The sequence below is a fragment of the Rana temporaria genome, chromosome 9 (assembly GCF_905171775.1).
Source record: "Rana temporaria chromosome 9, aRanTem1.1, whole genome shotgun sequence".
Taxonomy (NCBI): domain Eukaryota; kingdom Metazoa; phylum Chordata; class Amphibia; order Anura; family Ranidae; genus Rana; species Rana temporaria.
The window spans coordinates 12,240,070-12,266,837 of NC_053497.1; the positions used below are offsets into that span (position 1 = coordinate 12,240,070).

The window sequence follows — 26,768 nt, forward strand, 5'->3', positions numbered from 1 at the left end:
TGTACAGACTCTCCTTTCAAAAGAACCGTGGTTCTCTAGAAAGGCAAGAACGGGGTGACGTCATCGCGTACGACGAGCGTGCGCTCGTCACATTCGATGCCGTCGCCGCTATCTTGCTGCACCCTACCTATGCCTAGGAAGCTACCGCGCATGCGTCAAAGTCATTTTGAGCATGCACAGGTTTCCACGGCGACAGGTAAGTATACACACGCTCGGGTTTCTCGGCAGGAAAACTGCCGAGAATCTCACAACGAGAAAAATAACATGTTCTCTATTTTTCTCGTCTTGATTCTGGGCAGTTTTCTTGTCGAGAAACCTGAGAGCCTCGTACACACGCTCGGTTTACTCGGCAAGAAAGCTCTGCCAGCAGTTTTCTTGCTGGTTCTTGCCGAGTAAACCGAGCGTGTGTACGAGGCTTTAGTCCGTAGGGTTCAATATTGAGTTGGCCCCGCCCTTTGCAGCTATAACAGCTTCAACTCTTCTGGGAAGGCCGTCCACAAGGTTTAGGAGTGTGTCTATGGGAATGTTTGACCATTCTTCCAGAAGAGCATTTGTAAGGTCAGGCACTGATGTTTGACAAGAAGGTCTGGCTTGCAGTCTCCGCTCTAATTCATCGCAAAGGTCAGGTCAAGACTCAGTGCAGGCCAGTGAAGTTCCTCCACCCCAAACTCGCTTATTCATGTCTTAATGCACTGATGAGGCTGCATTGATGGGCAATGGTGAGGCTGCATTGATGGGCACAGATCAGGTTGAAATGATGGGCAATGGTAATGTTGCATATGGGCACAGATCAGGCTGCAATGATGGGCAATGGTGAGGCTACATATGGGCACAGAGCAGGCTGAAATGATAGGCAATGGTAATGCTGCATATGGGCACAGATCAGGCTGCAATGATGGGTAATGGTAAGGCTGCATATGGGCACAGATCAGGCTGCAATGATGGGTAATGGTAAGGCTGCATATGAAACAAAGACAAATCTCCTGCGCTCCGGTGTTTTTGGAAGATGCTATGGGGTGGTATAGTTCAATTAAAAGGTATCTTCCAGAGTCTTGCAGCCCTCTTCAGAATCGTGGGAATTCATGAAACTAAGAAAAGAGAAAAGAACGGAGGGTGCACCGACCTAGTGTGATACTGCTAAATGAATTTTATTAAAATGTTAAAATCAATCATTATACTCACAATGTGGAGTTAAAAATCAGGCCTTAAAAGACAGTACAGCAGAAATCCAGCAACATCAGCAGAACGCGATAATCACTTGAATCTACAATCGATGTTAGGGCTGACGCATTTCAGGAGCGTACCCCTTTCTTCAGAGCTTGTTGGTCTGCAGTGTTCCCTCACCGTGGGGCTTGTGGGAATATATACACACATGCACAAATGAGTGGGCATGTGCTGAAAGGTCAGGGTCGTGGGTCACCCCTCCCACAACATAGGAGGGGCTCACCCGGGACACCTCCCCCACACACACCCCTCAAAAAGCCTACACCTTCTAAATTGCACCCAGCAGTCTAAAAATAAAGATATCCAACTTCAATATAGGCGGCCATCCCCATAGATAGAGAGGTACCACATGTCATTGGCTCCAGACGTGTATACACTTATGTGTCTGCACTGGCAAAGTGGGAGCGGGATGGACCGTGGGAAGTGTCCACCTATTGTTTATGGTTTGCCCAAATAGAGGTTGCAATGGTGTGCCTTCCTTACTCATGAGTGGCACCACTCTCCATGGGTTTGCTTGATCGGCTCCAAGTGTATCAGCTGGCTGCATATGGGCACAGATCAGGCTGCAATGATGGGCAATGGTGAGGCGGCATATGGGCACAGATCAGGCTGCAATGGTTGGGCTGCATATGGGCACAGATCAGGCTGCAATGATGGGCAATGGTTGGGCTGCATATGGGCACAGATCAGGCTGAAAATAAATACGGTAAATAAAATAAAAAAAAAATGATGTATAATATGTTGGTAGGGTATAATGTGCAGAACAGAGATGACGACAAAAGAAGAAGAAGAAAAAAAAAAAAAACATTCTGGGACTTCCCTCATAAAATTAGGGTGCCAATAAATACGGTAAATAGAGAAAAAAATGTGTAATATTATTTTGGTAAGGTATAATGTGCAGAACAGAGATATCGACAAAAGAAAAAAAAGAAAAAAAATGTGGGACTCAGGGGAATTTAGGGAGGAAAAGGTTCGGGGACTCAAGTGGTTACAATGTATCTTTTTTTGTCCATTTTGTTTTACGCTCTGAAATGTGTAAATGTATCTACCGGGAATTATTCCCTTTTTTGCGCCGTATTGACAGCAGCATTTCCAACTGTGCGTTTTATTTGTATCCTCGTACATGTGAGAACATGCAATATCTATGTATAGTAACACCCCCCATCCCCCCCCTATGCAGCGCAGGGATATATTTAGCGCGCGCACAGTAACAGGAGCGGTACGCGGGGAATCGGGGCGATACACAAACGTCTCAATGTTTCCCTGAAATTTCCTTGCTTTTTCCTCATTACCTCTGTTTCATTGCTTATCTTTTTCCTGCGTCACCCCTCATACATTTACTCCCCACCCACCTCCCATTTATATGTTTCCCCTCCCCGATCCTCTTTCTTCTTGTTTCCATAGAAACCAACTCCACTTGAAATGAAACTGATTATTCCTATTGTAGAGAGAAATATAGCAAAAAAAAAAACGCCTTGGATTCTACCGGCCTGCAGTGTTATTACATTTTTTTTTTTTTATCTGTTTGACGCTACAATGGGGCAGTGTGCTTTATTATTGAACATACGGCTTGAAGTATCATTTTTTTTCCTTTTTTACATGATGTTTTTTTTTTAAGTCATGTGAGTTAACCACTTAAGGACCACCCCATAGCAGATTTACTGCTACAGTGCGGCCCTCCTGCGCAGGATCTCACATATATATGCAATTCTGCACTCCCGCCTGCAGGGGGCGGCAATGCACGCCGCCAGCGGGCCTCTTCTGCTGTGATCATACACAGCAGAAGCTGATCTGCAGGTGGCGGGCACTTGATGTCCACCGGCACCCGCCGATCATCAGGCAGAGACTCAGGGCCAGATTCTCGTCCAGCGGCGTATCTCTGCGGCAGCGTAACGTATCCGATTTACGTTACGCTGCCGCAACGGGCAAGTGCTGTATTCTCAAGGCACTTGCTCCGTAAGTTGCGGCGGCATAGCGTAAATCAGCCGGCCTAAGCCCGCCTAATTCAAATTTGGATCAGGGGGGCGTGTTTTATGTAAATGTACTGTGACCCGGCGTGATTGACGTTTTTCCCGAATGGCGCATGCGCCGCCCGTGGAATTTCCCAGTGTGCATTGCTCCAAAGTACGCCGCAAGGACGTCATTGGTTTTCGACGTGAACGTAAATGACGTCCAGCCCCATTCACGGACGACTTACGCAAACAACGTAACTTTTTCAAATTTCGACGCGGGAACGACGGCCATACTTAACATTGGTACGCCGCATGTACGCCTCATATAGCAGGGGCAACTATACGCCGGGAAAAGCCTAACGTAAACATCGTAACTTTACTGCGTCGGCCGGGCGTACGTTCGGGAATTTGCGTATCTAGCTAATTTGCATACTCAACGCGGAACTCGACAGAAGCGCCACCTAGCGGCCAGCATAAATATGCAGTTACGATCCGACGGTCAGTCAGTCGGATCTACGGGAAATCTATGCGTAGCTGATTCTAAGAATCAGGCGCATAGATACGACCGTGCAACGCAGAGATACGCCGTTGTATCTCTTCTGAGAATCTGGGCCTCAGAACGGAACTCTGCTAATGTAAGCAAGGTAGATTTCTGTTCTGACAGTGGGGGTGTGAGGGAATAACATCTATTTCTTCCTCTAGTAAAAGCATACAGTGCACACAAACCCTTTACAACCACTTTTACCTACAGGTAAGCCTAGATTAAGGCCTCGTACACACGGGCAAGAATCTCGTCAGGAAAAAAACATTGGGCCGGATTCAGATACATTGGAGTATCTGTCGGCGCAGCCTAACGTATCTCAGATACGGTACGCTGCCGTAACTTAGGGCGCAAGTTCCGTATGCAGAAAGAACTTGCACCTTTAGTTACGGCGGCGTAACGTATGTTGTCCGGCGTAAGCCCGCCTAATTCAAATGGGGATCATGTGGGCGTGTTTTATTTAAATGAATGGTGACCCCGCGTATTTGACGTATTTTAAGAACGGCGCATGCGTCGTTCGTGAAAAAAACCCAGTGCGCATGCTCGAAATTACGCCGCAAATCGTCATTGCTTTAGACATAAACGTAACTTACGTACAGCCCTATTCGCGAACAAATTACGCAAACGACGTAACATTTTCAAAACTCGACGCGGGAACGACGTCCATACTTAACATTGGCTACGCCTCATATAGCAGGGGTAACTTTACGCCGGAAAAAGCCTAACGTAAACGAAGTAAAAAAAAAATGCGCCGGACGTACGTTTCTGAATCGGCGTATCTACCTAATTAGCATATTCATCGCGTAACTATACGGAAGCGCCACCTAGCGGCCAGCATAAATATGCAGCCTAAGATACAACGGTGTAAGACACTTACGCCGGTCGGATCTTAGGGAAATCTATGCGTAACTGATTCTATGAATCAGTCACATAGATACAACGCCACACACTCAGAGATACGACGGCGTATCCGGAGATACACCGTCGTATCTCCTTTCTGAATCTGGCCCGTAGTTTTTTCCCGACGAGATTCTTGGCAAGAATCTCTTGCGGCCCGAGTGTACACACAGACCTTTCAAAAGAACCGCGGTTCTCTTGAAAGGCAAGAACGCGGTGACGTCATCGCGTACGACGAGCATGCGCTCGTCACATTCGATGCCGTAGCCGCCATCTTGCTTCTCCCTACCTATGCCGTGGAAGCTACCGCGCATGTGTCAAAGTCATTTCGAGCATGCGTGGGTTTCCACGGCGACAGGTAAGTATACACACTCTCGGGTTTCTTGTCGGGAAAAAGGCCGACAAGAATCTCAACGAGAAAATAGAGAGCAGGATCTCTATTTTTCTCGTCGAGATTCTGGCCAGATTTCCAGACGAGAAACCTGAAAGCCTCGTACACACGCTCGGTTTACTCTGCCAGCAGTTTTCTTGCTGGTTCTTGCCGAGAAAACCGAGCGTGTGTACGAGGCTTTAGGCTTACCTGTAGGTGCTTGAAATATCTCCTAAACCTCCACGGTTTAGGAGATATTTACAAAAATGACGGGCGCCGATGTCAACGGCGCAGGCGCACTTTAGCAACGACGATCGTGCCGTGACTGGCGGCTCCCGCGCGCATGTGCAGAAGTGACGTCATCGCGCCTCCGGCCAATCACAGCCGCCATACCCGGAAGTAACCCCCAGGAGAGGTGTCGGCCACCCGAGTGGTGTACGAGGACGGCTTTGATCTGGGGTGAGTATTACATAATGAGCTAGTATGCTATGCTAGCTTTGTCTTGCAGGTGGTGTTTTTTTTTTTTTTTTAACAGTGGGTTTACTTCCTCTTTAACGGACACGTTTTACACATTTTTGGGACCGTTTTCATTTTTACAGCGATCAGTGCTATAAAAATCCACTGACTACTGTAAAAAATGTCACTGGCAGTGAAGGGGTTAACACTAGGGGGCGATGAAGGGATTAACTGTGTCCTATGGAGCGAATTCTAACTGTGGGGGGATAGGACTTACTAGGGGAGGAGACTGATCGGTGTTCATAATTTGTATATACAGACGATCAGTCATTTATCCCCTGAAAAATTCTTGCTCTGTCACGAGCGATCGCGGGTGCCCGGTGGTCATCGCGCCCACCGGGCACTCGCATCGGCTCCGGGGGCAAGCAGCGGGCATGCTCGCGTGCCTCCAGCAGCGCGTGCCCCTAGTTGCCACAGGGCGAAACGACCTAACATAACGTCATTTCGCCCAGCCGAGCAATGTTCCCGCAGTAAAACTGCGGCGGCTGGTCGGCAAATGGTGAAACAATGACAATTGGTACTAAGGGACCCAAAGTGTGCCAAGAAAATATCCCCCTCCCCTCACCATTTCACCACCACCACCAGCCTGACCCATTGATACAAGGCAGGATGGATCCATGCTTTCATGTTTACACCAAATTCTCACTCCACCTGAATCTGAATGTCGCAGTTGAAATCCAGACTCATCAGACCAGGCAACGTTCTCCCAATCTTCTATTGTCCAATTTTGGTGATCCTGTGTGAATTGTAGCCTCAGTTTCCAGTTCTTAGCTTGATAAACTAACTTATTCTTTGTACACAGAATTACAACCACTGCCGCCTGTATGATGGATCTCCGCAGATATCCCCTGGACCAGCAGAACTGCACCCTGGAGATAGAAAGCTGTGAGTGTCGTCATGGAGGATGACGTTTTCTTTATTAAACCTCCTTTTTTTCAGGAGGCTATTTGATCCAAATGGAACTGCATTGATTTTCCTGTATGTCTTAAGCTGGCCATACACTGGTAGATTTTCGAACGAACGTTCATACGGGCATCTGAGCGAACATTCGTATAAGTACATATGATGACATAATATAATGTTGCTCGAAAGCACTTAAAAAAAAAACAACTTTGGGGCAGATTCACGTAGATGGGCGTAAATTTGGGTGGGCGTAACGTATCTGATTTACGTTACGCCGCCGCAAGTTTTTCAGGCAAGTGCTTTATTCACAAAGCACTTGCGTGTAAAGTTGCGGCGGCGTAACGTAAATCACCCGGCGGAATTCAAATTCGGCGGGTAGGGGGCGTGTATCATTTAAATGAAGCGCGTCCCCGCGCCAAACGAACTGCGCATGCGCCATCCCTAAAATATCCCAGCGTGCATTGCTCTAAATGATGTCGCAAGGACGTCATTGGTTTTGACGTGGACGTAAATTACGTCCAGCACCATTCACGGGCGATTTACGCAAACGACATAATTTTTTAAATTTTCGACGCGGGAACGACGGCCATACTTAACATTGACTGCACCTCATGAACCCAGGGGCAACTTTACGCCGGGAAAAGCCTAATGTAAACGTCGTAACTTTACTGCGTCGGCCGCACGTACGTTCGGGAATTCGCGTATCTAGCTAATTTGCATACTCGACGGGGAAATCGACAGAAGCGCCACCTAGCGGTCCAAAAAAAATTGCAGTTAAGATCCGACGGCATAAGAGACTTACGCCTGTCGGATCTAAGGGATGCCTTGTGTCATTTGCCAGGCTTTGCCACTCCCCAAACGCTTCCAATGATGTCAATGTAAACACACTGAAAATAATCACAAGCATCACTATGGCATCCCTATGACATTTACAGCGTGTTTGAGAAGTGTTTAGAACGTGTTACCATGGGGGGGGGGCTACATTCATAGATATAGTAGGACCATGGAGGGTGGAGGGTGGCTACATTCCTACATACAGTGAGACCATGGAGGGTGGCTACATTCATACCTATAGTAGGACCACTGAGGGCGGCTACATTCATACATATAATAGGACCACGGAAGGGGGCTACATTCATACATATAGTAGGACCATGGGGGTGGCTACATTCCTACATATAGTAGGACCATGGAGGTGGCTACATTCATACATATAGTAATAGTAGGACCATGGAAGGTGGCTACATTCAAACTTACAGTGGGTCCTTTGAGGGTTGCTAAATTCATACATGCAGTGGAACCATGGAGGGAAGCCACATTAATATATTTAGTAGGACCATGGAGGGTGGCTACATTCATACATACGGTGGGACCATGGAGGATGACTACATTCATACATACGGTGGGACCATGGAAGGTGCTACATTCCTACATACAATGGGACCATGGAGGGAGGCTACATTGATACATTTAGTAGGACCATGGAGGGTTCCTACATTCATACATACAGCGGGACCATGGAGGGTGGCTACATTCATACATATGGTGGGACCATGGAAGGTGGCTCTACATTCATACATCCAGTAGGACCATGGAAGGTGGCTACATTCATACATACAGTAGGACCATGGAGGGTGGCTACATTGATATTTACAGTGGGACCATGGAAGGTGACTACATTCATACATAAGGTGGGACCATGGAGAGTGGCTACATTCCTACATACATTGGGACCATGGAGGGTGGATACATTCATACATATAGTAGGACCATGGAGGGTGGATACATACATGCATACAGTGGGACCACAGAGCGTGGCTACAATCATACATACAATGAGACCATAGGGGGTGGCTACAATCATACATGATACAATGAGACCATGTGTGGTGGCTACAATAATACATACAATTAGACCATGAGGAGGGGGGGGGGGGTTGGTTACAATCATACATACAGTGGGACCACAGAGGGTGGCTACAATCATACATACAATGAGACCATGGGGTGGGGCTACATTCATACAGTACATATAGTGGGAACATGGAAAATGAATGTTCTCTAACAGGAAGTTGGATCACAGCAGTAAAAAGGGGATTTGACGATCTGAAGGAGGCAATAGAAGGGACTTTTCTAGTTAGGAATTCATACTTGTATAAAAAAATGTATTTTAAAACGGAGTTTAGTGTCACTTTAGGACGAGTCTTACCTCCAATAGCTGTCACTGTAACTAACACTGTAAGTTGCACTGTGAGCTTTTCTTGTTATACTGTATGTGAACTAACGGTATTTAAAAAATATTTGAAACAAAGTTTCCATTTAAAGCTTTTCGGTATGCTGAATCTTTTCTCCGTTTATGTTTTTTCTGCAGATGGTTACACAACGGACGACATTGAATTCTTCTGGCAGGGGGGTGAAGAAGTGGCCGTGACAGGGGTGTCTGCCTTGGAATTGCCCCAGTTCACTATTATTGAAACCAGACTGGTTACTAAGAAAGTTGTATTTACAACTGGTGAGAACATTGACATAGAGAAGAGATGACCAGAGTTATCCATTTTTTTTTTCTGTCTCCTTTGGAAATTTAAACGAATTGGCCTGTTGCTGCCCCACGTAACACATGTGGTGGCAAAAGGGTGGTCTTTAATGCCCACGCGCTGCGTATATGTGACCGGGGGGGCTGATGTTTTTGTGCTGGGAGCACAGTGACTACGCAATCTGATTATAGAGAGAGAGAGAGAGAGCTATCAGTCCACACTAACAATAAGTCCCGATCATGTGACCACTTTTTTTTAAATCCGTGGTAGTGCGGAAAAATACCCCGAAAACCATTAAGTGAACAAAAAAAGGTGAATGTAAAAAAAAACCCTGCATAAATCCACTTAATTGTATTGCTTTTGTCCCCCCCAAAGGGGTAGGAACTTTTCCCTGAACCCCCAGGGCGCAAGGCTCCTGACAGGGACAAGGTTACGAACAACCTAGCCAAAAGGCCTGGTGGACTCTTCTCCCCGTGGCCGGCCGAAGCTGTAGGTACTAGCAGTACTAGGTCGGAGGGGCTTTCCTGAAGAGAGACCCCCTCCAGGTTCAGGGGAGGAAGGAACCTAATGGCCACACATCCTCCCGCTAGACTTCAGGGCAAGCCCAAGAACTTAAACCCTCCATCCAGTGAAACCAAAACACAGTCAAGGTGAAAAACGTGAGGATAAAAAATGTGTTCATTAAATAAAAAGTGGCCATGGAATGTGCAAAAATTGCCTCTGACTTAGCCAAAAGACCTAGCCCATCAGTGCAGATTTTTTTTAAAGCTGTGACCATGTGCATTTTCACACAGTGGGGTCCCACGCCCAAGAGTTACTAAGAGCACCCCTAGGGCGACCACTCCCAGGGGCACAGACACCGCGGACCCTCTACCATCCCAGGTCAGACAAGGTAGACCCATTCAAATCAGGAGAACATGTGCCCATCCGTTTTTCCCAGGGGAAATACTCTTGTGCCCCAACTGCCGGTGGGTGCCCCGGTTTCTGTTTCAGCCGGTACTAGCCTTCAGAGCCCCCATCACGCCAGCAGGGATACCATACAGCCAGCCACACCCATCCTCCTTAAAGCATAGTTCCACCCAAAAGTAGAACTCTCTCGCTTAAACGCTTCCTCTTCCCCCACTCCGGTGCCATATTTGGCACCTTTCAGGGGGTAGGGGGGAACAGGGGACCTGTTTTTGACAGGTCCCCTTCCCCACTTCCGGAGACAGGCCGATCTCCCGATTTGGCCCCCCCTCCTCATTTCCCTGATTAGAAAGCGCAGTGCGCAGTAGGGAACCCGCTATGAATCCGGTGGCAGCACCCAGGAGTCGATCCGAAGATAGGCTGGGGTGCCGATATTGCGGGCTCCCTGGACAGGTAAGTGCCCTAATATTAAAAGTCAGCAACTACAGTATTTTTAGCTGCTGACTTTAAAAAAAAATTTGCCCAGGTTGGACATGGGTTGGACCTCCTCTGTGGAACTTCCGCTTTAAGCACTCCTCACCCCCTTACATGCCACATTTGGTATGTCATTTTGGGGGGGGGAGTGGGGGATTTGGTAGGAGTGGGACTTCCTGTCCCACTTCCTCCTTCCGCCCAGGGACCGCCTTGGCGACTTCTCCTCTTGCCTTAGGCGGCCCCTCCCTCTAGGCGATCCCCTGGGACACATGACAGGTCCCAAGAGATCGCCTGTCCACTCAGGGTGCCCAGCGCCGCTCGCGCATGCGCAGTGCGTGCCCCGGCCGTGAAGCCGAAAGCTGTCACGGCCGGGTTCCCACAGAGGGAATGGAGGTGCCGGCAAAGAGGGGGGGAGAGGAGCGGAGCTCCGGACGGCCGCGTCGCTGGACCAGCTAAGTGTCTGTTTATTAAAAGTCAGCAGCTACACTTTTTGTACACTTTTACTAAACCTAAAAAAAGGCTGGAACACCACTTTAAGGCCGAAAATAATAATTAATATTTAAAGCCGAACACGAACACAAGACATAAATTATTTCAGCTTTATAGTATTTTTATCAGCGCAAGCGGTGTAAGTACCTGAAATGGTATCAGCCTATTGCAATCCTCTGTACAGCAGAGCCGAGGCTGGAAAACAGAGAAGCAGCACGTCGCTTGTGCTGCAATACACAGAACACCCCCTAGAAATGTAATCTCTTGCTTGTGTGATTGGCTAGCTGATTTTCCCCAGATGTCTTTACTAAGTCTTCAGTCAGATTTTAGGCATCCCCTGCAATAGGAATTTCAGTTTTGGTCAGATACCCCCCATAGGTTAAATATTTTTAGGGGGGGTTCCAGACCCTGCAGCTTTTCTCATCAGAACACTGGGAGTTCACCAGATGATTAGAATTAACTAAAACCTCCCATTCAGAATCAGTTTGCAAAGGACATGGTGAAACAAACAGATATTTCTTCAGAGCAGAAACAGGTAGGAATCTGCTACAAAGTTTGCTAAGATCACTGCTATGTCAATAGATCACCCAAAGGGGATTTTTTATTTTTTGTTTTTTTTACCAACAAAAGTGGAATTATTCCTTAAATGCAGCAGCGAAAATTTGGGTTTCTATGCCCTACCAAAGCTGTACACCAGATCCCCTTTCTGTCTCTGATCCGACGGCTTTTTGGCTTTCACAAATCTTCTCTATTGCACTTAGAGGCATGTGTGTCATGATCCCTATTTTATCTTACAGGGTTTTTGCTATGCTCCTCATTTCTCCTATGTACTTAGTATAAATAGATTGAATGCAGTAGTAGTCAGTCTGTTGTTATTCTGGCCGCAGCAGCCAGGATCTGACAGTTCTGAACCTGGAAGTGCTCAGAGCTTACAGTAGTCACTCTGTTGTTATTCTGGCCCTAGCAGCCAGTATCTGACCCTTCTGAACCTGGAAGTGCTCAGAGCTAGTGGTCAATCTGTTGTTATTCTGGCCGCAGCAGCCAGGATTTGACCGTTCTGAACCTGGACGTGCTCAGAGCTGAGCAATTGCAACAAAAAAGATCAGGCACCTGCCGGAGCCCCTGTAAAGAAAAATATTGTTGATCCACTGAGTCTGCTGGGGATCACTCCTGGGGAGGAGAGGAAAATGGTGCAGAGCTACAAGAAAGTTCCTTAAGCGCTTATGCTACCTAGAGGCTGTTCAAATTATTAAATTATTTGACTATTAGATTATGTCAATCAGACCAAGCTGATACTGGAGTCCAAGCGCTTAAGGAATTTTCTTGTAGCTCTGCTCAGAGCTGAGCACTTCCAGGTTCAAGTGCCACAGGGGAGAAATGGAGATTTCTGGTCTCCCTTTTGCTCTCCATCCGGAAAGCTGCAGGGACCCAGGTGAGCCTGGGACATGCATTAGTGAAGTGAGCTTGGCGGAGGAGGGGGGGGGGGGTAGCAATAAACACCAGACAGGGGATCTACCCCCTCTATACTCCATCTAGAAAAGGTAACATATACAGAAGAGAATTAAAATTGAGACAAAGCTAAAACAATCTTCTCTATATAATACATAATCATTTCTACCATCTATTCTTTTTCCCTAGGTTCCTATCCTCGTTTGTCACTGAGTTTTCGTATTAAGAGGAACATTGGATATTTCATTCTTCAGACCTATATGCCATCTGTTTTGATTACCATACTGTCTTGGGTATCCTTCTGGATCAACTATGACGCCTCTGCAGCTAGGGTGGCGCTAGGTATGTACTCAAAAAAAGGTGTTGCTAAAAAGAAAATTGCTTATATAAAAGAAAACCTCAGGTAGAACAATACTGTACAGCCAGGGGAGGACTGGGAGGGAAATTTGTCCAAGGCATGCTGGGCTGGTGGCTAAGGATGAGCCGAACACCCCCCCCCGTTCCGTTCATACCAGAACCTTTGAACGGACTGAACAAAATAGCATGGGTTTTCCCCCACTCCCCCCAGGTCATTACAAGCCCCTTTGGCCCCATATACTTTGAACAGCATTATACAGGCGGTGCAAACAAGACAGGGACTGTAGGTTTGTTGTTAAGTAGAATCTGTTTGTAATTTTGAACTGGTACTTTTTTAAAGTGTAGCTCCAGCCATAAAATCTATTTTTAAGCTTTTCTGAAAACATAGAGATGGGTTATCACCCCTGTAAACATTTGTTTTGCTGTCTGTGTGCATCTGTTCAGAAGATTGCAGTTCACTTTCTGTCCCAATGACAAATGATGTTTTGAAAATGTGGGTTTTTTAGTGAAACAAGGACTGGTGATAAAGCATCAGTGGACAGGAGACACCTCTTACAGAAGAGAATTTCCCTTCCTAGGGGTAGATTTCCTCTCACTTCCTGTTGTCTCCTTCCGTTTGCAAGTAGGAGTCGTTTGTAAGTTGGATGTTTGAAAGTAGGGGCCTGCCGTATATACTGGGCCCTAGGTGTTGGTGTTGCCACAACACTGTAAGCCCTCACAGTTAGTCTTGGTGGGCGCTGGAACGCCCTGCTGTGTGAACTATTATATCAAGAATTGTAATTACATTCCATTGTTGAACAGTGGTAGAAAAAATGGGCCTTTGGTGCTGGCGCTGGCGCTGGTGCCACAACTCTGTAAGCCCTCACAGTTACTCTTGGTGGGCACAGAAATGCTGATTGTAATTACATGCCCCTATTGAACAGGGGCAGAAAAATTGGGCCTTTGTTGGTGGTGGTGCTGGTGTCACAACACTGCAACCCCTCACAGATACTCTAGTTGGAGCGCAGGAATGAGCCCGCTGCAAAGTATTGCATCAAAAATTGTAATTACACGCCCCTGTTGAACAAGGGCAGAAAAATTGGGCCTTAGGCACTGGTACTGGTGCCACAACACTGCAACCCCTCACAGATACTCTAGTTGGTGCGCAGGAATGAGCCCGCTGCAAAGTATTGCATCAAAAATTGTAATTACATGCCCCTGTTAAACAGGGGCAGAAAAATTGGACCTGAACCCAAAAATGTTCTTACAAGCTATCAGCATGATCATTGAGGAGGAAAAGGATAGTCACTCAGCATAACAGTATAGTCACTCAGCATCAGCATAGGCAGTCTTGAAGGGATCTGACATTTCAAAAAGAATTATTCAGTTACATCAGCATCAGGTGCTTGGTAGCTGGTGGTGATCCAAGCCTGATTCATTTTTATGAAGGTCAGCCCATCGACCGAGTCGGTGGAGAGGCGCACCCTGTGATCGGTTACAAAGCCTCCAGCAGCACTGAATGTGCGTTCTGAAAGAACGCTGAATGCAGGACAAGCCAGTAGCTCAATTGCGTACTGTGCAAGCTCTGGCCAGTGATCCATCCTCGAGACCCAGTAAGCCAGAGGATTTTCGGTGGGAAAGGTGTCCAAGTCTGATCTTGCCCCTAGGTATTCCCGCACCATGTAAAACAGACGCTGGCGATGGTTGCTGGAACCGGTCATGCCTTGGGGCTACGGACTAAAAATTTGTCTGAACGCATCGTTTAGACGGCCACCTTCTCCACCACTCCTTCTGTGACTGACCGAAGCCTTGTCCAGGACACGTTGTCCAGGACCAGGATTTCGTAGCCCCCCAGTCTCTGGGAACGCGTTGCACAGACCTTTATTGCACATGCCTCCCGAAGATGTTTCATCTTCTGCTCCCTCTGTGCCGGCAAGATAAGGTTCGCAACCTTATTCTTGTAACATGGATCAAGGAGAGTTGCCAGCCAGTAATGATCCCTCTCCTTGATAGCACGAATACGAGGATCCTTCCACAGGCTTTGCAGGATCAGGGAGGCTATACAACATAGGTCTGCTGAGGCATTCGGTGCGGAGTCCTCTGGGTCACTGAGGACGACATGATCCGCAGCCACCCAGGACCAGTACTGTCAGTAAGTAAAGTGGTGATGCGGTGGCCTTTTTTGGGGGCATCAGATTGGCCCGGGGGGGGGGGGGGGGGGGGGGGGGCTATGTCAGTTTCATTCTGGGACACTGTATTGTCCTGGAATGAAGGTCCCCGGGACAGACCTGCAGAATGCGGGACTGTCCCGGGCAATCCGGGACATGTGGTCACCCTAGATGGGACGGAAGAGCCTGGGAAATGCAGAGGCAGCGGGGACCCCTTTCTGCCGCCAATAGAAGTGACCGAGCGTCTGTACTGTATTCATATAACATTGACAAACAAAAGAGAATCGCCAACTGAATATGTTGACACTAGGATGATGCCTGTATCTGCAGAAATCATATCGGTATAACCACTTCAACCCGAGGACATCATATAACATCCTATGGGTGAAAAGTGGTTAACAAAAATTGTAGCCAAAATTGCTTCACAGTTGTTATATCACTTGACGGAAGCGCAATATCTTAATGCGTTTCATGAACAAAGAGACAATGAAACAATAAACCATATCCTTTAGGCTGGGTTCACACCTATGCAAATTGGATGCGATTTTCTCTGCATCCAATTCGCATGACAGGAGTTTGTGACTGTCTCTCTATGGAGCCAGTTTACATATCTCCGTTGCGGCTGCGGAAAGGCTTGCACAGGAACGCTGTGCGTCTTTTGGCTCCCTTTCAGGGCCAAATTCAGGCAACAATTCGGCCTAGATTCATCCCTGAAATGGAGAACGGGGATGCACTGGACCCCTGCTGCGAGCCACATCCATCGGAGGTGTGAACCCAGCCTTAGGAACATCCACCTTTTGCCTTGTGCACCAACTACTGGAACTTCTACACTTTAGATGGTAGACTTTCATCATCTGTCCCTTCTACAAAGAGGACACGTGGTTATGCTTTCACCTCCCCAGGTCAAAAGTTCCCAGTCCTCTACTGAGGGATGGATACTGAGAAGCGCCTCTTATCACTTAAAGATCTTTTTGAAACGTTTACGAATAAGAGCATCAAATGCAACCAATGTGTTTCCGGAAAAAAGCTTCCCCCCTTCTTCAGGATTTGTGTATAATGCCCTGTACACACTATTGGTTCGTCGGACGAACCGATCGTGTGTGGGCCCCATCAGTTTTTTTCCCATCGTTGAAAAAAATAGAACCTGTTTTAAATTTTTCGTATGGTTAAAAAAACAATAGAAAAAAAACGATCGTCTGTGGGGAAATCCATCGGTCAAAAATCCACGCATGCTCAGAATCAAGAAAATATGGACAGCCGCACTCCAAAAAACCTTGATGGTTGTCTTTATTTAAAAAAAGGAAAAATGCACTACAAGTCACAGCACACAACACGGGAGTAAAACAGCTGACGCGTTTCGCACTATAAATTAGTGCTTAAAGCGGAGGTTCACCCAAAAAAAAAAAAAAACATTACATTCAGCCGAGTTGTCATAATGACAATCGGCTGTTTTTTTTTCTTCTAATGTACGGCTTCTACCGCAATCTGAATATGAATAATATCTCGGGTTTGTATATCGCAATCCTAGTTACACTTCCTGCAGGAGAAATCTCTCTGTGTGTGTTCACCAAGCGAAATCCAAGACGGACTGGCTGTTTTTTTTTTATTTTATCCCCGTACATACCGTATGTCTTCTGCGGGACTGGGCGTTCCTAATTGATTTACAGGCTTCTGACCGTCGCATACTGCGTGTCACTAGTTGCCGAAAGAAGCCAAACGTCGGTGCGCAGGCGCCGTATAGAGCCGCACCGACGTTCGGCTTCTTTCGGCAACTCGTGACGCGCTGTATGCGACGGTCGGAAGCCTGTCAATCAATTAGGAACGCCCAGTCCCGCAGAAGACATACCCGGAAGCGGCGGTGAAAATACAGTATATACGGGGATAAAATAATAAAAAAAACAGCCAATTGTCATTATGACAACTCGGCTGAATGTAATGTTAAAAAACATTTTTTGGGTGAACCCCAGCTTTAATCATTTGTTGCCTTGTGCATTGCCAGCACCCTTGATTTTCTGAGACCATACTAATCATCCTAACACAATCCACCTGGAGCGGTAACTTCCTTTTATTTCATGCTCAGAATCAAGTCGACGCATGCTCGGAAGCATTGAACTTAATTTTTCTCTGCACGTCGTTGTGTTTTACGTCAGTGGTCATCAACCCTGTCCTAAGGTCCCACTAACAGGCCAGGTTTTATGTATTACCTTGGGGAGATGCGGACTAGAAAACTGCAATCACTGAGCAGCAAATTATATCACCTGTCATGTATTTCAGTTATCTTGCAAACCTGGCCTGAGGACAGGGTTGATGACCACTGTTTTTTACGGCACCGCGTTCTGACACGATCGGATTTCTAACCAATGGTGTGTAGGCAAGACTGATGAAAGTCAGCTTCATCGGATATCTGATGAAAAAATCCATCGGTTCGTTTTCATCAGACAAACCGATCGTGTGTACAGGGCATTAGATGTTGTTAGAATCACGATGAGATACAATAGAAGATCTACAGTATATTAAAGCTTGATAAAGCCAGCAATAGTCCTAGTGCCATTAAGAGATAATAATCTTTTATCTAGCCTTAACATAAGCCTTCTAATGCATCTTATTGTGATTCTAATAGCATCTACTGCTCAAGCCCTGGAGAAGTGGGAGGCTTTTCCCCTGAAACATGTTGGCTATATTTGAGGCTCCTAACAAATTAACATTCAAAATAGACCTTTAAAGTGGAGGTTCATCCAAAAACTTAATTTTTAACATTAGATTAAGGCTCATTTTGTTAAGGGGAATCGGGTGTTTTTTTTTTTAATCGAAGCAGTACTTACCGTTTTAGAGATACATCTTCTCCGCCGCTTCCGGGTATGGGCTGCGGGACTGGGCGTTCCTATTTGATTGACAGGCTTCCGACAGGCTTCCGACGGTCGCATACATCACGTCACGATTTTCCGAAAGTAGCCGAACGTCGGTGCGCAGGCGCCGTATAGAGCCGCACCGACGTTCGGCTTCTTTCGGCTACTCGTGACGCCATGTATGCGACCGTCGGAAGCCTGTCGGAAGGCTGTCAATCAAATAGGAACGCCCAGTCCCGAAGAACATACCCGGAAGCGGCGGAGAAGATCTATCTCTAAAACGGTAAGTACTGCTTCGATTTAAAAAAAAACACCCGATTCCCCTTGACAAAATGAGCCTCAATCTAATGTTAAAAAATTGTTTTTTGGGTGAACTCCCGTAAGTGATATGAACTTCTCAGGACCCATTGTTTATCATCTGCTAAGTGCTCTTTTCACTGTGATCAGAGAGGTAACAGCCTAGGTCTTCATCACATATGAGCTCTTTTTGAAGTAAGACCAACACCATTCTATATGGATTAGAACCAAGTCTGAGTCGCACGAGTCCAGCTGTAATTCATGTGTTTCTTCTGTATTTCAGGAGTGACTACCGTACTGACGATGACAACGATTAATACCCACCTGAGGGAAACCCTGCCTAAAATCCCCTATGTGAAAGCAATTGATGTGTACCTTATGGGATGCTTTGTGTTTGTTTTCCTGGCTCTGTTGGAATATGCTTTTGTAAATTATGTGTTCTTTGGCCGGGGCCCTCAGCAGCAGAAAAAATTAACTGAGCGAACAAATAAATCGATTAATGAACGGCAACGCTACGAAGAAAGGAGATTAAGAGAACAGGTAAGTGGCCCTTATTAGAAAATGGATATTTCATTAGCTACACATTTGTCTAATCCAGACTCTTGGCTTACGAGAAATGAATCACTTGGTTGTCACATCTACTCTTAGCATTGGTGGTCAGGCACTATAGTTGGCTTTGTGTCCTTCACCTATAGCAGCCCCCTTTCCCATTAGGCAAGCAGGCCTACCAGTACTCATTTGCCCTGAGGTCTACACAGTGCTATAGTGCCCTGACTACCACACCGGGGCAGGCGTGAACTGAGCAAAGCAAACAGGTACTTGCAGTTGGCAGGACAGGCAGAGTGGTCCAACAGCAAGCCGGGTTCAGGGCAGGCAAAGTTCATGGAGTAGTTACTCATAGTCAAATCCATGGTCAGAGAATGGGCTAAAGTCAAATCCAAGGTCGATAACAAGGAAATCCAAACTAGCTGGCAGGGCGAGGATCAGGCGAAGGCAAAGGGCGAGGATCAGGCGAAGGCAAAGGGCGAGGATCAGGCGAAGGCAAAGAGCGAGGATCAGGCAGGGGCAAAGGGTGAGGATCAAGCGAAGGCAAAGGGCGAGGATCAGGCGAAGGCAAAGGTCAAGGCACAGGAGCAAAGTAGGCAAACAGGGAGCCTGAAGCACGTTTAAGCTTAAACCAGTGGTTCTCAACTCCAGTCCTCAAGGTGCCCTCACAGATCATGTTTTCAGGCTTTCCATTATTTTGCAAAGATAATATGATCAGTTTCACTGCCTTAGTAATTACCACAGCCGTTTCACCTGGGGGAAATCCTGAAAACATTACCTGTTGGGGCGTCTTGAGGACTGGAGTTGAAAAACTGGCTTAACCACTTGAAAATCTACCACCATTATGACCAGGCCATTTTTTGCGATACGGCACTGCATTACTTTAACTGACAATTGCGCGGTCGTGCAACGCTGTACCCATAAAATGTATGTATGTTTTGCCCACAAATAGAGCTTTTTTTTGGTGGTATTTGATCACCAACACTTTTGTTTATTTTTTGCGCTATAAACAAAAAAAAACAATATTTTTTACTTTCTTTCTAATAAAAAATCTGATTTCTTCTGTATGTGCTGCTTTTACTAGCGGAAAATATGGATTTTAGTTCATTAGTATCCATCCCTCCCCCCCCCCCCCCTGTACATTTTTGGACACCTCCCTTCGGTCCCCCCCCCTGTCAGAACGGCAATTTGCCTTGTTTACATAGGCATATCCCCGTTCTGTGTTGTTTACCGACGATGGGCGGGTGCCGGAGGACATCCAGTGCACGGCACCCACGATCAGATTCTGCTGTGAAGAATCACAGCAAAAGCGGCCCACTGGCGCCGCGCTTGTGCCCCCCTGCAAGCGGAAGTGCAGGATCATGTGTGCAGAGGAGTGGTTTAACCGCTTCAGATCCGCGCTATAGATGAATGACTGCTACAGCGCGGACCTACTTTGCCGGGAGGCCATCAATAGACGTCCTTCCATGCTCAAGCGGCCTGCGCACCCCCTACAGAGCACACGCGGCTCGCTCTGTGATCAGCGAGTCTATGAGATCCCGACCCCTTACCACGTGATCAGCTGTCAGCCAATTACAGCTGATCATGTGATGTAAACAGAGCTGATAATTGGCTATTCTTTCTACTCACGCTGATAGCGTGAGGAGAAAAAAAAGCCAATCATGGCGGCTGACAGAGGGACATTGGTCCCAATCAGGGAGAGCTGCTACCAGCTCATCTGTGCTTACGTGTTTCACCTTTCAGTGCCGCCTACCAGTGCCCACAGTGCCGCCTACCAGTGCCCACAGTGCCACCTATCAGTGCCCACAGTGCCACCTATCAATATCACCAATTAGTGCCTCTTCAACAGTGATGCCCTTCATTTTCACCTACCAGTGCCCATCAGTGCCACCTATCAGTGCCATCTATCAGTGGTACCTATCAGTAAAACCTATCAGTGCCCATCAGTGCCACCCATCAGGGCCTATCACTGCCATCTTATCAGTGGCCATCAGTACTGCCTTATCCCTCATAGACTTTCTCTGTACATATTCCTAGCTGCTCTTGCCCCTTATGGACTTTCTCTGTACAACTTCCTATCTGCTCTTGTCCCTCATGGACTTGCTTTATACAGCTTCCTAGCTGCTCTTGTCCCTCATGGACTTGCTTTGTACAGCTTCCTAGCTGCTCTTGTCCGTCATGAACTTGCTCCTGTACAGCTTCCTAGCTGCTCTTGTCCCTTATGGACTTTCTCTGTAAAGCTTCCTAGTTGCTCTTGTTCCTTATGGACTTTCTCTGTACAACTTCCTTGCTGCTTCTGTCCCTCATAGACTACCTCGAAGGCCCCATACACACGAGAGGATTTATCCGCGAATACGGTCCAGCGGACCGTTTCCGCGGATAAATCCTCTCGAGGATTTCAGCGGATTTCGCATTGAAATCCGCGCCGAAATCCTCTGGCTATGACGTGTCGCGCCGTTGCCGCGATTATGACGCGGCGACGTGCGCGACGCTGTCATATAAGGAATTCCACGCATGCGTCGAATCATTACGACGCATGCGGGGGATCCCTTCGGACGGATGGATCCGGTGAGTCTATACAGACCAGCGGATCCATCCGTTGGGATGGATTCCAGCAGATAGATTTGTTTAGCATGTCAACGAATATTTGATCTGCTGGAATCCATCCCAGGGGATAAATATCCGCGGAAACAGATCCGCTGGAGTGTACACACCATAGGATCTATCCGCTGAAACCCATTCGCTGGGATTTTTCAGCGGATGGATTCTATCGTGTGTATGGGGCCTAACGCTTGGTCCTTACTTTGTCTTGTCCTGGACACCATGGTGCATACCAGCACCTTCACTGCTCCCATCACACACTGACTCCTTTGGGAAGCTGGGGCCCTGAGCTCTATCTCTGGATCTCATATGAAGTCAGCTCTGAGCACACACCTGTGCCATAAGTGTGCTTTCTCCTTACAAAATCTTGCTAAAAAACACAATTTTACATAGTGGCACAGGGGTCACCATGCTACAATAGAAACAGTGGAGGAAAAGGTGTAGCCATCCTAAGACAGGAAGTGTTCTACTGCCAGATCACCAGAAAATAAACAAAACAAGACGAAAAAAAGCCTGTGCAAGGAGGGAAGTGCCAAAAGCAGAACATACACAATCTACTTTGTATTTATGTATTCTGTAATATATATTATTTAAATAGTTTTTTTGGGGGGGGGTGGGGGGGGTGGAGGTTTGTATTTTGGTTTTCACAATTTTTTTTTTTTATCACCTTCCCGTATTTCCTATCTGTAATTGACTTTCTAATACTATATGTTATATCCCTACTTATTTACACTTGATAGCCTATACCCCACCAGACAATAGTGTCTGAGGGGCAGATCCACAAAGGAAGTACGCCGGCGTATCTACTGATACGCCGGCGTACTTTCAAATTTCCTGCGTCGTATCTTTGGTTTGAATCCTCAAACCAAGATACGACGGCATCTGGGTTAGATCCGACAGGCGTACGCATTCGTACGTCTTCGGATCTTAGATGCAAAACTTCGGCGTCCGCTGGGTGGCGTTCACGTCGTTTTCCGCGTCGGGTATGCAAATTAGCTATTTCCGACGATCCACGAACGTACGCGCGGCCGTCGCATTCTCTTACGTCGTCTCTAGTCGGCTTTTTCCGGCGTATAGTTAAAGCTGGTATTTCGTTGCGTATAGTTAGACTTGCCATGTTAAGTATGGCCGTCGTTCCCGCGTTTATTTAGAATTTTTTATTTTGTTTGCCTAAATCGTCCGTGAATCGGGATGCGACGTCATTTAGCGCAATGCACAGCGGGAAATTTAGGGAGGGCGCATGCGCAGTTCATTCGGCGCGGGGACGCGCTTCATTTAAATGAAACACGCCCCCTAATCGCCGATTTGAATTACGCGCCGTTACACCGCCAGAGATAGACTACGCGGCAGTGACTTACGGCGCAAATTCTTTCAGGATTCGAACCGAGGACAAGTAAGTCACGGCGGCGTAGCGTATTTCAGATACGCTGCGCCGGGGCAGATCTTTGTGGATCTGCCCCATAATCTTTTATGTGTTATTTGCAGACCTGATGAAAGGGAGCCTGTTGAACCCCATTACATTTTTATGCTATAATAGTCAATTCAACTAAAATCTGGACTTTATACATTCTGCTTTTGATACTTCCATCCTTGCACATCCAGTCCCTATAAACTTTACTTGGGTTCTACTTCTAAAAATCCCCCCCAAAAATCTAAAGTTACATTTTTTTTGGCTATGCAAACATGTTTTTTTAAACCTAAGAGAAACGTTGTAAAAAAATCAACAAAAGGACTCTCCCTAGGTCTCTGCTCCCACATTATTACCGGCATAGGCGTGTGCACAGGGTGTGCTGGGTGTGCATGGACCCACCCCAATCGCCCTGTGCAATGTAGATTTCCACTGCCGAATGCTACAGAGAAACAGAGAAAGGCTACAGAGAAAGGGACTGGGGAATGTCTGTCTGTATAAAAACATAATAAATAAATTGTAAAACATAACAACAAAATGAAATAATAAAAATAAAAAACTACTGACAACAATCTTATCCCTACTGACACCGTCTACTGCACATGTGTGTTTGAGCTTTGTGTTGCACACCCTAATCCCATAGGCTGCGCACACCTATGATTACCGGCAATTATCGGCTGTCATAATGACAACCAGGAATTGCTTTGTATTACACAGCAGAAGCGGCTGTGAAATATATACTGTCGTTTATTTGGGGTTACAAAATTGTAAAGTTTTTTTCTCGAAATCACGGCTGGATCCAGGCTATAATGAGCCATGAAGGTGGTAAACGAAGACCAACTTGCCGGCTGACAAATCGTTTCCAGAGAGACCCGTGCTAAAGCCACCCAAGAAGATGCTATCCCCCAAGTCGAGTGGGCATTGATTGCTCCTGGAACTGGATGACCACTAACCCGACAAGCTTTCCAAATCAGATGTACAATCCAGCTTCCTATAGTTCTTTTGGATGCTGCCAACCCTTTTCTAACTCCGTTTGGAATAACAAATAGGCGTTGGTCTTTACGGAAAGACTGTGTTAGCTCGATGTACCGACGAAGCGTCTTTACAACGTCTAGCTCATGTAATCTTGCTGTTGACAGCTGCCTTCATAATGGCCATAGACAGGCCATATATATACACATACACCTACATTGAGCATACCAAGATGGCCGCTGACGGCTTCATTTGGCAATCACACATGTGCTGATGACATCATCAGGTGTTGCCCGGGGTCCTGAATTCTGAAACTGGTAAAAAAAAGCCCCAGGAGGCAGGTGCGAAACGCTGCAGAGACCAGAGGAGAAGGGGGTATGAAGCAGCATGGAAGTATGTCTCCCAGAGGAGCAGATCACAGCATGAAGGAGCTTGGGGAGGTGCCATGAGGTATTCAATAATGACGTCGGGGGGGCAACTCTTTCTTTTATAGAGTTAAAGTGGTCCCGTGGGTTGGTTGTGGGCAGAGCAACCAACCATGTGTATGCTACCATGGAGGCACCAGGAAAAGTGTATCCACAGGTACGTATTTGGTTGTATTAGCCCTTAGGCCATTCACCCCTATAGGGTGTTGTTGCCGTAGCCAAACAAGCTAGACATACAAAAAAGAAGCCCAGGTAAGGTTACCTGGGGAAAAAAGCTGCTAATGGGCAATAATAAAGGCTGATAAAAAGTACAAAACATTTTATTAACCACTTAAGCCCCGGACCAAAATGCTGCCTAAAGACCCAAGGGGTTTTTACAGTTCGGGACTGCGTCGCTTTAACAGACAATTGCGCGGTCGTGCGACGTGGCTCCCAAACAAAATTGGCGCCTTTTTTTCCCCACAAATAGAGCTTTCTTTTGGTGGTATTTGATCACCTCTGCGGTTTTTATTTTTTGCGCTATAAACAAAAATAGAGCGACAATTTTGAAAAAAAATGCAATATTTTTTACTTTTTGCTGTAATAAATATCCCCCAAAAACATATATAAAAAAAAAATTTTTCCTCAGTTTAGGCCGATATGTATTCTTCTACCTATTTTTGGTAAAAAAAAATCGCAATAATCGTTTATCGGTTGGTTTGCGCAAAATTTATAGCGTTTACAAAATAGGGGGTAGTTTTTTTGCATTTTTATTTATTATTTTTTTTTTACTACTAATGGCGGCGATCAGCGATTTTTTTCGTGACTGCGACATTATGGCGGACACTTCGGACAATTTTGACACATTTTTGGGACAATTGTCATTTTCACAGCAAAAAATGCATTTAAATTGCATTGTTTATTGTGAAAATGACAGTTGCAGTTTGGGAGTTAAACACAGGGGGCGCTGTAGGAGTTAGGGATCACTGTGTATGTGTTTACTAGTGTAGGGGTGTGTGGCTGTAGGAATGACGTCATTGATCGTGTCTCCCCTATAAAGGGGATGACGCGATCGATGCGCCGACACAGTGAAGCACGGGGAAGCCGTGTTTACACACGGCTCTCCCCGTTCTTCAGCTCCGGGGAGCGATCGCGACGGAGCGGCTATAAACAAATAGCTGCGCCGTCGTCCCGGATCGCTCCCCCGAGCGGACCAGACCTCCGCATGTACCGGGGGGGTCCCGATCGGACCCCCCACCCACGTCTAGCAGAGGACGTACAGGTACGTGATTGTGCCTGTCCGTGCCATTCTGCCGACGTAAATGTACATGAGGAGGTCGGGAAGTGGTTAAATTCAAACTTATTATGCCCAACTGTTATCCAACATATCCAGATGGTGTATGGTGGTGTGCACCTCCTTTAGTGCCTGCCTGATCGACATTAAGGCAAGCAGAAAGCTTCTTCTATTTGCTTTTGATGTGATTTAGTTAGGATCGTTAGATGAAACATGAAAGAATTTTACAAAGGTTACTTTACCTGCATCTATCCATTAGTTTATGCCTAGTGAATAAGAGTTTCCTGAACAGAATGCCCAGAAATTGCTCCTAAATAGTGAGGCCCTTTTGTCGACTTTGCCCACCATTGGTAAAATCCATGTATAAAACTATATCTTCTGCAAGAAAAATAAAAAATGGACAATGTTTCAACTAAATAACAGCACGTGTATATGCAGTATACGTATTATGTGATTATGATAACCATGTCCATCTCTCTAGGTTGACCCATATGGAAACATTCTTCTTAGCACCCTTGACATGAGCAGCGAGTTGATGTCAGCCGAGATGGGAAGCAGTATTGGTGACTCCCGGAACTCCGTCCTGTCATACGACACCTCAGGGATCCAGTTCCGCAAGCAGCTAACATCTAGAGGGGACACTTTTGGCCAGACTCCCCTGGAGCGCCATGTTCCTCTATCAGCCACACGTGGACGTGCCAACTGCCGCCTCCGGCGACGCTCTTCTAAGTTAAAGCTTAAGATTCCAGACCTGACCGATGTCAGCACCATCGACAAATGGTCCAGAATCATTTTCCCCATCACGTTTGGATTTTTTAACTTGGTTTACTGGATGTACTATGTCAACTGAAGCATTTTTTTTCATTGCCCTTCACCCTAAAGCTGTGCACACCCTTCCTTCCACAGGACACGAGCTTCACCTAAATCTCTCACCCCCCTCTTGCTTCACAGTTTGATGTCTGGGCCAGCGACAGAAGTAGCCATTCGATCCTACAAAGAGGGGGGGGAGGAGAATTGCACTTTTTTGTCACACTTTTTTTCATCAAATTTCTAAAGGTTTTTCCCTTTTTTTTAAAAAAGAAAAAAAAGTATTCATTTTACCTGGAAGTAGATTATGGCTGGGTACTGTGAGTCATTTTGGATGTTATTCTGAAGAAACCTTTTCTCGCGACTTAGTTAATCATTGTAATAAAAAAAAAAAAAAGTTGTGTTCATTTAAGATACTCCGATACAGAGTATGAGGAGTAAGTAGAACAAGGTTAGGCGATGCCGGCAATTATTTCCTCTCTTTATGCAGTTTAAAATAATTATTGCTACATATTGTGGAGCTATACAGGCACAGATAAGACTCTATAGAGCAGGATATTCCCAGTTGCAAGCTTGAATTGCACATGATGGAGTTGGTGTCTCGACGGAGAGCCTTTGATTAAAACATTTTATTAATAAATGGGGGGAAATAAAGCCAAATCCAAAAATCAAACACAAATGGCATGGCAAATCCAAAACCAAGTATTAGGGCTAGTCAAATTTTATTTGGGTGGGGGTCATCAAAACATAAATACATATTGCACAACTGAAACAAAATGGGCAAACACTGTGCATTTTAGAATGACTCATTGTGAATTTTCTGCCTTTCAGTAA

General features: G+C 46.3%; 1 protein-coding gene across 1 annotated transcript in view; it reads left to right on the plus strand.

Moving 5' to 3' along the window:
* Positions 1-26,338, plus strand: part of LOC120913097 (gamma-aminobutyric acid receptor subunit beta-4-like) — a 191,842-nt gene extending 165,504 nt beyond the window's left edge. The window contains exons 5-9 of the mRNA XM_040322798.1: positions 6,303-6,385; positions 8,775-8,915; positions 12,445-12,597; positions 18,186-18,442; positions 25,609-26,338. Coding sequence (XP_040178732.1) covers positions 6,303-6,385; positions 8,775-8,915; positions 12,445-12,597; positions 18,186-18,442; positions 25,609-25,977 — 1,003 coding nt within the window. The 3' untranslated portion in view covers positions 25,978-26,338. The remainder of the gene's footprint in view (positions 1-6,302; positions 6,386-8,774; positions 8,916-12,444; positions 12,598-18,185; positions 18,443-25,608) is intronic.
* The last annotated feature ends 430 nt before the right edge of the window (positions 26,339-26,768 follow it).